Raw genomic sequence first — 13,698 nt, forward strand, 5'->3', positions numbered from 1 at the left:
CCAAAGGCTTGACAATAAGAAGAACAGGGCCAGGGAGGGGCCTGTCCTTAAATAGGATTCTTATTAAATATACCCCCCACCGAGTCCATACTCTTCATGCGGAAATGTCTCCCTGTGACCCTACAAAGCAGTAGAAAGCATTGATCATGTAGCACCCTCAGTGCGGTTTTGCAGACACCCTTGGAGAGAATGTCCATATTCCATTCTTCTCATGACAGAAGAGACAGGAACAAAATCTTCCACCTCTAGAATTATGGATTATAATCCACGGATCAGAGAATTAGAGTGACTAAAAGTAGAACAATAAGGTGCTCTAAAGTAAGTTCTTTGTGTAAAGCATGATATGAAAAAAATTAGTTTCCAGAAATTTTATTACAGAACTCCCATTCTTTTTTTTTTTTTTTTTGCGGTACGCGGGCCTCTCACTGTTGTGGCCCCTCCCGTTGCGGAGCAACAGGCTCCAGAAGCGCAGGCTCAGCAGCCATGGCTCACGGGCCCAGCCGCTCCGCGGCATGTGGGATCTTCCCAGACCGGGGCACGAACCTGTGTCCCCTGCATCGGCAGGCGGACTCTCAACCACTGTGCCACCAGGGAAGCCCAGAACATCTTGGGAGCAGAAATACTGGTTATATTAATCCTTTATTCCTTTTCCCCCTTCACTCTACTTGTCTTTTGAAAACTCCAGGTATTCAGATACGAAGAAATGAATGGATAAACCTCAAAGAAATTGAAAACTTATTTTTAATATTATAATCATTGTCCTTGGGTTTGGAGGGAAGAAATATTTTAAATTATGAAGTTTTAGTTCTTCTCACCAGGAGTGTTAATTTAAAGACACAGTCACGTGTCCATGAACACATGCACACTTCCCCATCTCTTCATTTGCTTTGTTTGGTAGCAAAGTCTCGGATCATAACAGTACTCTTTGTGGATTCTTTTGTAGGTGGAAGATGCTGTGCTTTCTCCCCTGATGGGAAAGCCTTAGCAGTTGGGTTGAATGATGGGAGTTTCCTGGTTGTAAATGCCGACACTGTTGAAGACATGGTCTCCTTCCATCACAGAAAAGAAATGATCTCTGACATTAAATTTTCAAAAGGTGAAGATGACAGCAAAACTTTTTAAAATGTGTTGGGACAAAAAGTTACAAGAGTGGACCCTTTTTAAATATTTCCTTGACCTTTAACCCATTTAAAAATGCTAAGTCCCTGGAAGTAAATTCCCACATAAAATGTTTTGGTGTTAACCACTCATTTTTTCTTTATAGATACAGGAAAATACCTTGCTGTGGCATCCCATGATAACTTTGTGGATATTTACAACGTCCTTACAAGCAAAAGGGTTGGCATCTGTAAAGGTGCTTCTAGTTACATTACACACATTGATTGGGACTCTAGAGGTAAAGTATGTGTGGCTTTTAAAATATAATTTGAGTTTTTAAAAATCATGTCCATTCATATACTGTTTCCAGAGCAAATGGCAGTTGAGTTTTAAAGAAAAATGGGGGGAAACTCACAACAGAACTGGTTGTAATTTTAGAACCCAGAGGCAGCTGCTGTTAACATTTTGAATATTTTTCCATATTATTATTATTTTTTTATTATTACTACCACTAATACTATTATTACTACCACTACTATAATTATTATTTTAAATTTTAATTATTTTAATTATAATAGAATTTTTATAAAATTATTATAATTATTTTTGGCTGTGTTGGGTCTTCGTTGTTGCGCGTGGGCTTTCTCTAGTTGCGGCGAGCGGGAGCTGCTCTTCATTGAGGTGCATGGGCTACTTATTGTGGTGGCTTCTCTTTGTTGCAGAGCACGGGCTCTAAGTGTGCAGGCTTCCGTAGTTGTAGCACATGGGCTCAGTAGTTGTGGCTCGCGGGCTCTAGAGCGCAGGCTCAGTAGTTGTGGCACACGGGCTTAGTTGCTCCGTGGCACGTGGGATCCTCCCGGACTGGGGCTCAAACCCGTGTCTCCTGCATTGGCAGGCAGATTCTTAACCACTATGCCACCAGGGAAGTCCCTATAATTATTATTAACTCAAGCCATTGAGTTTTAAGACTGCTGAAGATATATGCTGCCTTCTATTGCCATAGCTATTACTATAGCAAGCCACCACTTCACCTCTGAGTATGGCATGCTGTGTCCTTGCCTTGTATCTCCTCCTTACTGCATTCCCTTTTCTCCGTCTCCCAGAGAACTGCCCAAGAGGTTTCAAGTAATTTTCACCCTCCATTGGAGGTAGGAAGCTACATTCAGCTCACCTAGAGTTTCTCTGGTTTCTCTCAAAACTCCCAACCTACCCCCTACCTCCTCCAAGTCATGCCCACAGATGCCATGGGGATTTGTCTGTTTATTTATGTAACAAACCTAGCTCTTGCCATGTGCAGTCTTAAGCCAGAAAATGTGGAGGATCCAGAAGGGAGTGAGACGTGGTTCCTACTCTCTGCAAAGTTTATAACTTAGTGCGGGAGACATGCTTGTACCTGAACAATATAAGCGCACAGACTGGGTAAAGCAAGGGAGTAAGAAATGGTGGGTCACGGGGCAAGTGGTGAGCAGGGGCTCAGAGTGGGCCAAGCCAGCATTAAGTACCCAGGGTGCAGCATCCGTGCTCTAGGGTGGGTCACTTTTAAAACCCATCCCGGGGATTTGGCTGATGTTGGAGTCCGGGGCAGATTTGCTTTGGAACAGGCAGGGTCCCAACTTTCAGAGAAGTTTTAGTCTATTGTGGTAGTAAGTGGTGTCTCTGAGGAAAGAGCTCCCGGGGGAATCCATGGAGCCTTCATAGGAGTGACCTTTGAGATGGATCTTGAAAGGTGAGTAGAAGTTCACTAGATGGCAACATCTGAGACGAGCGTCCCAGGCTCTGAAGGATCAGGGTGTGCCACTATGTGGAGGTGGGAAGAAGAACGGGGGATTAAGAAACAGTAATGCTGAGTGGCTGAGGGCGGGAAGGGCAGGGAATGCAGAAAGGCCAAGACAGCAAATAAAGGAACTGTTACCTCAAGCTAGGAAGTTTAACCCTGAACTTTATCCTGTAGGCATTAGGTAACTCTGAGGGATTAGAGTGAGGCTTTCCCTACCATCCTGGGGAGGGTGAGTGAGGCTGGAGTTAGAAAGCAACTAAAATAAACCAGGAGAAAGAGATGATGAGGGCCTTGACCAAAAAGGGGTTATTTCAGAGATGCCAGAATATTTTATTTCACATATTTCTTGAAGTAGTGGCCGGAGACTGATCCTTCTGCCAGGCAGGGATTTACTTGTAGCTGTACTTGCTGCACCAGAATTTGGACTTAAGTGTTACAACCCGCAGGCGTTTTACACAGTGCAATAGATGGGAAGAAGGCATGCATGTCATTTATTGTGAGAGGTGCAAGTCCCAAGAAGGGCAAAGGGAAATCAGATAAGTTCCTCTCACTTTCACGTCAGGACCATCCAGATACAGCGCTGAGGGCTTAGGCTGGCATGTATGATCAAGCAGGACACTGGCCTGGGAGACATCTAGGAACCAGTGAGGTCCAGGGGGTGAATGGAAGCAGCTGCTTCTCACCCACCTTCTTTGATATTCTATGCTTTATCGTTTTTTTGAAAAGCAAGGATTTAAAAAAAAAAAAAAGCAAGGATTTCACCCTGTTTGTTCTCTGGCTAAATCCCTAGATATGCCCCTTTGTGAGAAAGCTTTAGAACAGTGAGGGTCATCTTTATGCATATGTAGAATAGAGTGTGGTGAGTTTTATTTAGAACCCAACACACACACACACACACACACACAACACCTGACATAATACGTGAATCCCACCACTATGTTGACCATTAGGGGGTTAAAACCAATTATTATTTACATTTTATGGAGTGAAGGACCAAGAGAAATTGAGGCATAGGAAGAATATGTTTTGATTGGGAAGATTTCTTTAGAATTATTTTTAATTGTGGTAAAGTACACCTAGCATAAAATTTACTATCTTAACCATTTTGAGTATAGAGTTCAGTGGCATTAAATACATCCACATTATTGTGCAACCACCATCCCCATCCATCTCTAGAACTCTTTTCATCTTATAAAATTGGAGCCCTATACCCATTAAATAGTAATTCCCCCTTCTCCATCCCCCAGACCCTGACAAGCACCATTCCACTTCATGTCTCTATGAATTTGACTATTCTAGGTACTTTATATAAGTAGAATCATACAGTATCTGTCTTTTTGTAACTGGCTTATTTCATTTAGCATAATGTCCTGAAGGTTCATCCATGTTGTAACGTGTCAGAATTACTTTCCTTTTTAAGGCTGAATACTATTCCATTGTGTGTATATACCACATTTTTTTTTGTTTCTGCTTTATAACACAGTGAATCAGTTATACATATACATATGTTCCCATATCTCTTCCCTCTTGCGTCTCCCTCCCTCCCACCCTCCCGATCCCACCCCTCCAGGCGGTCACAAAGCACCGAGCTGATCTCCCTGTGCTATGCGGCTGCTTCCCAGAAGCTATCTACCTTACATTTGGTAGTGTATATATGTCCATGCCTCTCTCTCGCTTTGTCACAGCGTACCCTTCCCCCTCCCCATATCCTCAAGTCCATTCTCTAGTAGGTCTGTGTCTTTATTTCTACCTTACCCCTAGGTTCTTCATGACACTTTTTTCTTAAATTCCATATATATGTGTTAGCATACAGTATTTGTCTTTCTCTTTCTGACTTACTTCACTCTGTATGACAGACTCTAGGTCTATCCACCTCATTACAAATAGCTCAATTTCATTTCTTTTTATGGCTGAGTAATATTCCATTGTATATATGTGCCACATCTTCTTTATCCATTCATCCGATGATGGACACTTAGGTTGCTTCCATCCCCAGGCTATTGTAAATAGAGCTGCAATGAACATTGTGGTACATGACTCTTTGAATTATGGTTTTCTCAGGGTATATGCCCAGTAGTGGGATTGCTGGGTCATATGGTAGTTCTATTTGTAGTTTTTTAAGGAACCTCCATACTGTTCTCCATAGTGGCTGTACCAATTCACATTCCCACCAGCAGTGCAAGAGTGTTCCCTTTTCTCCACACCCTCTCCAGCATTTATTGTTTCTAGATTTTTTGATGATGGCCATTCTGACTGGTATGAGATGATATCTTATTGTAGTTTTGATTTGCATTTCTCTAATGATTAATGATGTTGAGCATTCTTTCATGTGTTTGTTGGCAGTCTGTATGTCTTCTTTGGAGAAATGTCTATTTAGGTCTTCTGCCCATTTTTGGATTGGGTTGTTTGTTTTTTTGTTATTGAGCTGCATAAGCTGCTTGTAAATTTTGGAGATTAATCCTTTGTCAGTTTCTTCATTTGCAAATATTTTCTCCCATTCTGAGGGTTGTCTTTTGGTCTTGTTTATGGTTTCCTTTGCTGTGCAAAAGCTTTGAAGTTTCTTTAGGTCCCATTTGTTTATTTTTGTTTTTCTTTCCATTTCTCTAGGAGGAGGGTCAAAAAGGATCTTGCCGTGATTTATGTCATAGAGTGTTCTGCCTATATTTTCCATTAAGAGTTTCATAGTTCCTGGCCTTGCATTTAGGTCTTTAATCCATTTTGAGCTTATTTTTGTGTATGGTGTTAGGGAGTGATCTAATCTCATACTTTTACATGTACCTGTCCAGTTTTCCCAGCACCACTTATTGAAGAGGCTGTCCTTTCTCCACTGTACATTCCTGCCTCCTTTATCGAAGATAAGGTGACCATATGTGCATGGATTTATTTCTAGGCTTTCTATCCTGTTCCATTGATCCATCTTTCTGTTTTTGTGCCAGTGCCCTACTGTCTTGATTACTCTAGCTTTGTAGTATAGTCTGAAGTCAGGGAGCCTGATTCCTCCAGCTCTGTTTTTCGTTCTCAAGATTGCTTTGGTTATTCGGGTTCTTTTGTGTTTCCATACAAATTGTGAAATTTTTTGTTCTAGTTCTGTGAAAAATGCCAGTGGTAGTTTGATAGGGATTGCATTGAATCTGTATATTCCTTTGGGTAGTATAGTCATTTTCACAATGTTGATTCTTCCAGTCCAAGAACATGGTATATCTCTCCATCTATTTGTATCATCTTTAATTTCTTTCATCAGTGTCTTATAATTTTCTGCATACAGGTCTTTTGTCTCCTTAGGTAGGTTTATTCCTAGATATTTTATTCTTTTTGTTGCGATGGTAAATGGGAGTGTTTTCTTGATTTCACTTGCAGATTTTTCATCATTAGTGTATAGGAATGCAAGAGATTTCTGTGCATTAATTTTGTATCCTGCTACTTTACCAAATTCATTGATTAGATCTAGTAGTTTTCTGGTAGCATCTTTAGGGTTCTCTATGTATAGTATTATGTCATCTGCAAACAGTGACAGCTTTACTTCTTCCTTTCTGATTTGGATTCCTTTTATTTCCTTTTCTTCTCTGATTGCTGTGGCTAAAACTTCCAAAACTATGTTGAATAAGAGTGGTGAGAGTGGGCAACCTTGTCTTGTTCCTGATCTTAGTGGAAATGCTTTCAGTTTTTCACCATTGAGGATGATGTTGGCTGTGGGTTTGTCATATGTGGCCTTTATTATGTTGAGGAAAGTTCCCTCTATGCCTACTTTCTGCAGGGTTTTTATCATAAATGGGTGTTGAATTTTGTCAAAAGCTTTCTCTGCATCTATTGAGATGATCATATGGTTTTTCTCCTTCAATTTGTTAATATGGTGTATCACATTGATTGATTTACGTATATTGAAGAATCCTTGCATTCCTGTAATAAACCCCACTTGATCATGGTGTATGATCCTTTTAATGTGCTGTTGGATTCTGTTTGCTAGTATTTTGTTGAGGATTTTTGCATCTGTGATCATCAGTGATACTGGCGTGTCGTTTTCTTTCTTTGTGACATCCTTGTCTGGTTTTGGTATCAGGGTGATGGTGGCCTTGTAGAATGAGTTTGGGAGTGTTCCTCCCTCTGCTATATTTTGGAAGAGTTTGAGAAGGATAGGTGTTAGCTCTTCTCTAAATGTTTGATAGAATTCGCCTGTGAAGCCATCTGGTCCTAGGCTTTTGTTTGTTGGAAGATGTTTAATCACAGTTTCAATTTCAGTACTTGTGATTGGTCTGTTCATATTTTCTATTTCTTCCTGATTCAGTCTTGGCAGGTTGTGCATTTCTAAGAATTTGTCCATTTCTTCCAGGTTGTCCATTTTATTGGCATATAGTTGCTTGTAGTAATCTCTCATGATCTTTTGTATTTCTTCAGTGTCAGTTGTTTCTTCTCCTTTTTCATTTCTAATTCTATTGATTTGAGTCTTCTCCCTTTTTTTCTTGATGAGTCTGGCTAATGGTTTATCAATTTTGTTTATCTTCTCAAAGAACCAGCTTTTAGTTTTATTGACCTTTGCTATCGTTTCCTTCATTTCTTTTTCATTTATTTCTGATTTGATTTTTATGATTTCTTTCCTTCTGCTAACTTTGGGGTTGTTTTGTTCCTCTTTCTCTCATTGCTTTAGGTGCAAGGTTAGGTTGTTTATTCGAGATGTTTCCTGTTTCTTAAGGTAGGCTTGTATTGCTATAAACTTCCCTCTTAGAACTGCTTTTGCTGCATCCCATAGGTTTTGGGTCGTCGTGTCTCCATTGTCATTTGTTTCTACGTATTTTTTTATTTCCTCTTTGATTTCTTCAGTGATCACTTCATTATTAAGTAATGTATTGTTTAGCCTCCATGTGTTTGTACTTTTTACAGATCTTTTCCTGTAATTGATATCTAGTCTCATAGCGTTGTGGTTGGAAAAGATACTTGATGCAATTTCAATTTTCTTAAATTTACCAAGGCTTCATTTGTGACCCAAGATATGATCGATCCTGGAGAATGTTCCATGAGCACTTGAGAAAAATGTGTATTCTGTTGTTTTTGGATGGAATGTCCTATAAATGTCAATTAAGTCCACGTTGTTTAATGTATCATTTAAAGCTTGTGTTTCCTTATTTATTTTCATTTTGGATGATCTGTCCATTGGTGAAAGTGGGGTGTTAAAGTCCCCTACTATGAATGTGTTACCGTTGATTTCCCCTTTTTATGGCTGTTAGTATTTGCCTTATGTATTGAGGTGCTCCTGTGTTGGGTGCATAAATATTTACAATTGTTATATCTTCTTCTTGGATCGATCCCTTGATCATTATGTAGTGTCCTTCTTTGTCTCTTCTAATAGTCCTTATTTTAAAGTCTATTTTGTCTGATATGAGAATTGCTACTCCAGCTTTCTTTTGGTTTCCATTTGCATGGAATATCTTTTTCCATCCCCTTACTTTCAGTCTGTATGTGTCTCTAGGTGTGAAGTGGGTTTCTTGTAGACAGCATATATATGGGTCTTGTTTTTGTATCCATTCAGCCAGTCTGTGTCTTTTGGTGGGAGCATTTAGTCCATTTACCTTTAAGGGAATTATCAATATGTATGTTCCTATTCCCATTTTCTTAATTGTTTGGGTTCCTTATTGTAGGTCTTTTCCTTCTCTTGTGTTTCCTGCCTAGAGAAGTTCCTTTAGCATTTGTTGTAAAGATGGTTTGGTGGTGCTGAACTCTCTCAGCTTTTGTTTGTCTGTAAAGGTTTTAATTTCTCCATCAAATCTGAATGAGATCCTTGCTGGGTAGAGTAATCTTGGTTGCAGGTTTTTCTCCATCAATTTCAATATGTCCTGCCAGTCCCTTCTGGCTTGCAGAGTTTCTGCTGAAAGATCAGCTGTTAACCTTAATGGGATTCCCTTGTGTGTTATTTGTTTTTTTTCCCTTGCTGCTTTTAATATGTTTTCCTTGTATTTAATCTTTGACAGTTTGATTAATATGTGTATTGGCATGTTTCTCCTTGGATTTATCCTGTATGGGACTCTCTATGCTTCCTGGACTTGATTAACTATTTCCTTTCCCATATTAGGGAAGTTTTCAACTATAATCTCTTCAAATATTTTCTCAGTCCCTTTCTTTTTCTCTTCTTCTTCTGGAACCCCTAAAATTCGAATGTTGGTGCGTTTAATGTTGTCCCAGAGGTCTCTGAGACTGTCCTCAGTTCTTTTCATTCTTTTTTCTTTATTCTGCTCTGCAGTAGTTATTTCCACTATTTTATCTTCCAGGTCACTTATCCGTTCTTCTGCCTCAGTTATTCTGCTATTGATCCCATCTAGAGTATTTTTAATTTCATTTTTTGTGTTGTTCGTCGTTGTTTGTTTCATCTTTAGTTCTTCTAAGTCCTTTTTAAATGTATCTTGCATTTTGTCTGTTCTATTTCCCAGATTTTGGATCATCTTTACTATCATTATTCTGAATTCTTTTTCTGGTAGACTGCCTATTTCCACATTTTGTTTATCCATTCATCCATCAGTGGTTACTTGGGTTGCCTACAACTTTTGGCTATTGTGAATAATGCTGCTATGAACAGGGTGTACAGTTCTTTTGAGTATATGTCCAGAAGTCAAATTTCTGGAAAAAATGATAATTCCACTTTTAATTTTTTGAGGAACCACCATACTGTCTTCCCCAGCAGATGCACCATTTTACACTCCCACCAACAGTGCACAAGGGTTTCAACCTCTCTGCATCCTCACCAACACTTGTTATTTTCTGTTTTGTTTTGTTTTTGATAGATAGTAGCTATCCTAAATGGCGATGAGATGGGACATTGCAGTTGTATTTACATTTGGGGAAGGTTATTTTTTTTTATTCTTTAAATGTGTTGTAGGCCCTCTGTCAGATGTAGGGATATAAAGAGGAATTAACTCCGGATGGGAAGAATAAGCCCTTGGTGGGGATCAGTGGGCTGCCACCATAGAGGGGCCTGGACGGAGGTCGGTTTTAAGGTCCTCAGTGTGGAGCCATCACTTTGCAGGGAGAGAGGCAAACCTCACTATTTCCATAGTTCTGCCCAAAGCCAGAGTCTGTGGTCCAACTAGCACATAGGGCGATGGGAAAGACAGAGTAAGGAGGCCAGGGTCTTTAAAAAGCCACTTTGCCTCTCATCCTAAGTGGCCCCTTCAGTTAGTTAAGAGGATCAGACCAAATGGTTTCTGTGGCCTGAGAGGAGAACAGAATATTTTTGATTTTTAGGGAGGAGTTATGCCATCTGGAGAATAAGAGCAAGTGTACCCGTGAATCTTCCCTGGTTTAACTCCAATTTTGTTGCCACGAGACGTGTGTCATATTGATATTCTTCTGCTCCTGATCTCCCAGTTCCTAAAATGCCTACCCTCCAGCATGTGCCAGGCTGCCTCAAGATCAGCCTAGCTTTTCACAGCAGGGCCTCGAGGGCCTACAGAGGGAAGAGAGCAGAACTTAGATGCAGGGATCTGTTTCATTCCTTTGATCTTGTCAAAAATAGTGAACACATTTGCCGGAGCCAGCTGGCTCGTCAGGGGTGGGGAATGGCACAGCCGCCAGCCTCCGCTGCCTTCCGTGTCCATGGCAACCTCAGGTCCCAGGAAAACTGAAAAGCTCATCGGGCTTGTGCAGGAACAGCAGCTACCCCTGAATAAAAGCTCCTGCACAGAATGCCTGAGAAAGAAAAAATATAAATGGAAAGAGAGGAAACATGGAAGGGTATTTTCTCGCTGCTGTTAGTTCATTTCCAGAAATATCAGGACTGTAAGATCTTTTACCAACTAACAGTTTGAGCCATGATAGAACATCTCATTCCCATTTTCACTGCAAATGCCCTGATGTGTTTGGTTTATTTAGTACCAATTTTGGAATTGTTCTAACTTGTAAATTCTATAGCAACTGGGGTGACATGTGTGAATCACTCTGGATTATAAAGCTCTAGGCACCTGCAATATGTGTGATTTACTGTACCTGCTTAGTGATGGGGACAGCTATCTCAATTCTCTTATTCTGTGTGAATAGACATTTCTTGTTAATAAAAATGTGAGGATTCTAAAAGAATAGGGTTACTGTTATTCAGGGGCAAATTATACTTTTTGCTCTTTGCTTCTGCTCCTGTCTTCAGAATATTTCCGTGGTTATATATTACAGAGCAGCAGGCAGTGGAAAAAAAGGAGTGGTGACCTAAATTGTTCCTCTGTGCTTCAAAAAAAAAAAAAATACAGTTTAATAACAGTAGTAAAGAAAATTTTTGGGGGGGAAACACACCCATAATTCTACCTTCCTAACACAAGAATAATTGATTTTTTAAAAATTTCTTCATATCCCTGATTTCAGAAACCCACTCAAGCCAGCTTAAATTTAAAAATAAGAATAAAGAATGACTTTATTGGAAAGATAGGGATATTTCATAGAATCCAAGAGCAGGAAGCCACATCTCCCAAGAACTGACTTTAGGAATGAATCAGAAAATGCTTAGAACCCAGCCAGGGAGCTCCCCTCTCCTCCTCTCCTGCTCTGAGGCAGCCAGTCTCAGTGTCCACTGCTCTCCTGGGTCTGGTGCCCGCTTGTGGCCCCTCTCTCTGCACAGGCCGGCTTTCCCTAATTCATTTGCACAAGACCCACTTTCTGTTGCCCCCAAATGCCACCCCCAGTCACAAAGGCTACATCTCCTCCCAGCAAGGCACCCACTGATTCAGCCTAAGATTCCAATTTCCCAGGAGAGAGAATTTGACTGTCTAGCCTAGTCTCCAGCCTGGTCGCTCCTGGGTCAACGTCCACCTCCAGAGTGCAGACAAGACCGCAGGGGCCCAGCCCACGGTGCAGGGCAGTTCTCAGGGAAGGGCGTGGGCTTGGTAGGTACCCACAGGTGTCTGTGGAGCTGCAAAGCATTTCTGGTGCTTGCAGAAGTGGTTTTGTAAACAGTCCTGCAGTCAGAAAATACTTCCCTGAGCTATTTTTATAGTTTTTGGGTTGTTTTTAAAGTAAAGTATGATCTTTGAAGCTGTGGTGTAAAGTGAGTTGTTAGGATTATCCGAGAGCTACAATCCTTTGAGTTCTCTTAGTATCGATCTCATGGCCAAAAATATCTAAAATTACCTATATTCAAAGAATGTTTTCATTGAATTTTTTAATCCTTTTCCCACATCCTTTGTTATATGCAGTCACTCTTGAGAATTCTAAAAGTATACTTTGCAGATATATCTAGTTCATTGGAAAAATATTGATTACTCATTTTCATATAATGCTAAATAACCAAAGCTCATTTAACTCCCTTTTTACTTTTCTGATTTGTGTATGTTGAGCCATAAAGTCCGGAAGACGGGCCCATTTCAGAGAAAACGTTTTCAAATTTACTTGCTCCTCACAGCCAAGGCAAACCCCCAATCACTATTTTATAACTCAGCAAACTGGAAATGATCCAGGTTTCATTTAGGAAATGAGAGAACCTTGTTTTTAATTAGTCATTTAGAAACAGACCTGCAACTCCTGAAGTTTAGCCAAACTAGATTTCAGACCTAGGTGGTACCCACTTAAACTTTAAAGAACATGATGTAACACGGAGTTCTTATTTTGCTATTATTTTTTCCACGAAGGACATTTCAAGGCTACTAGATATAAATAGTTATTCAAGAAAGAGAGAGAGTAGGAAACGTTAGTGTGCATATGTACACTGAATTATCTGCAGATGAAATGTTAGGATATCTGACGTTTTCTTCAAAGTAATCTGGGGTGAGGGAATGAGGAGGTTCCTGCAGCAGGGTCAGCCATGTGCTAATAACCAGCCATGTGCTAATAACCAGGGCCAGCCATGTGCTAATAACCATCGAGGCTGGACATTGGCCCCATAGGGCTTCTTTATACTGTTACTTCCATATATGTTTGAGATTTCCCATCGTTTAAAACACGCTGAAAAAATACTAGAAAGTAGATCTTTTGAGTCATTTAAATTTTCAAGCCATAGAGGATCATTGATATGATAGGAGAATTAAGAAATCTAATCTTTTTCAACATTAATCAAAATGAGTCCAAGATTAAAAATTTACATCAGACCGAAAGACTATTTTTGCTCAACATTTTGTTTTGGGAAAAGTCTCAGATTTCTTTATAAATTTTCAAGTAAAAAAGGAAGGGGGAAATGGAATGAGCATTTACAGTTTGTTTTATGTGTCCTTGTCTTCCTGTTTCTAAATGTTAAAGGGCAAATTTAGAATTGATATCCTAGTAAGCACAAACGCTTACGAGGTTCTTGCTTCCAGTGCCATAATTCTTGCCAAAGCAGTTTGCTTTTACTACATTTCTGTGCTAGGAGGCAACAGGGGAAAAGAGCAAAAAAAAATTTTTGTCAGGCTTTGGAAAAATAGCTACTTTCAATGCAACAGAGGAAAACACAGCAAGCTTGATTCTTCTAGTTTTGAAGGATGTTCAAGGTCAGATTTTATGAGGTTCGTATTTTTAAAAATCATAGCTTTGGAGTTTGTACCTTGCCATGTAATTGTCTTTACATGCACTTCTGGATCATTCAACATATATTTACTCAGTTTATGAGACTTTGATTAAAATGAATCAAAATAGTTGCAATCATGCTCATCACTTTATAACAAAAAGATAAATGCAGAGTTTAATTGTCTTCCTACTTTATTCTCTCATAACAGGGAAATTACTGCAAGTTAATTCAGGTGCCAAAGAACAACTCTTTTTTGAAGCTCCAAGAGGCAAACGGCATATAATAAGACCTTCAGAGGTAACAGTCAGACACAAAGCTTTTTAAAAAGTATTTCATAAAAATTTAGTATGTGCATTTTAACAAAACCTATCAGTTATTA

At 39.7% G+C, this 13,698-nt stretch overlaps 1 protein-coding gene across 1 annotated transcript in view; it reads left to right on the forward strand.

Annotated features, from left to right (window-relative positions):
- EML6 (EMAP like 6) overlaps window positions 1-13,698 on the forward strand; it is a gene marked incomplete at both ends in the record, with an annotated part of 303,253 nt that overhangs the window by 226,958 nt on the left and 62,597 nt on the right. Inside the window, 3 exons of the mRNA XM_082851443.1 lie at window positions 944-1,096; window positions 1,265-1,396; window positions 13,528-13,616. Coding sequence (XP_082707569.1) covers window positions 944-1,096; window positions 1,265-1,396; window positions 13,528-13,616 — 374 coding nt within the window. The remainder of the gene's footprint in view (window positions 1-943; window positions 1,097-1,264; window positions 1,397-13,527; window positions 13,617-13,698) is intronic.

This window comes from Leucopleurus acutus, assembly GCF_964270905.1.
Source record: "Leucopleurus acutus genome assembly, chromosome: 12".
NCBI classification, from domain to species: Eukaryota; Metazoa; Chordata; class Mammalia; order Artiodactyla; family Delphinidae; genus Leucopleurus; species Leucopleurus acutus.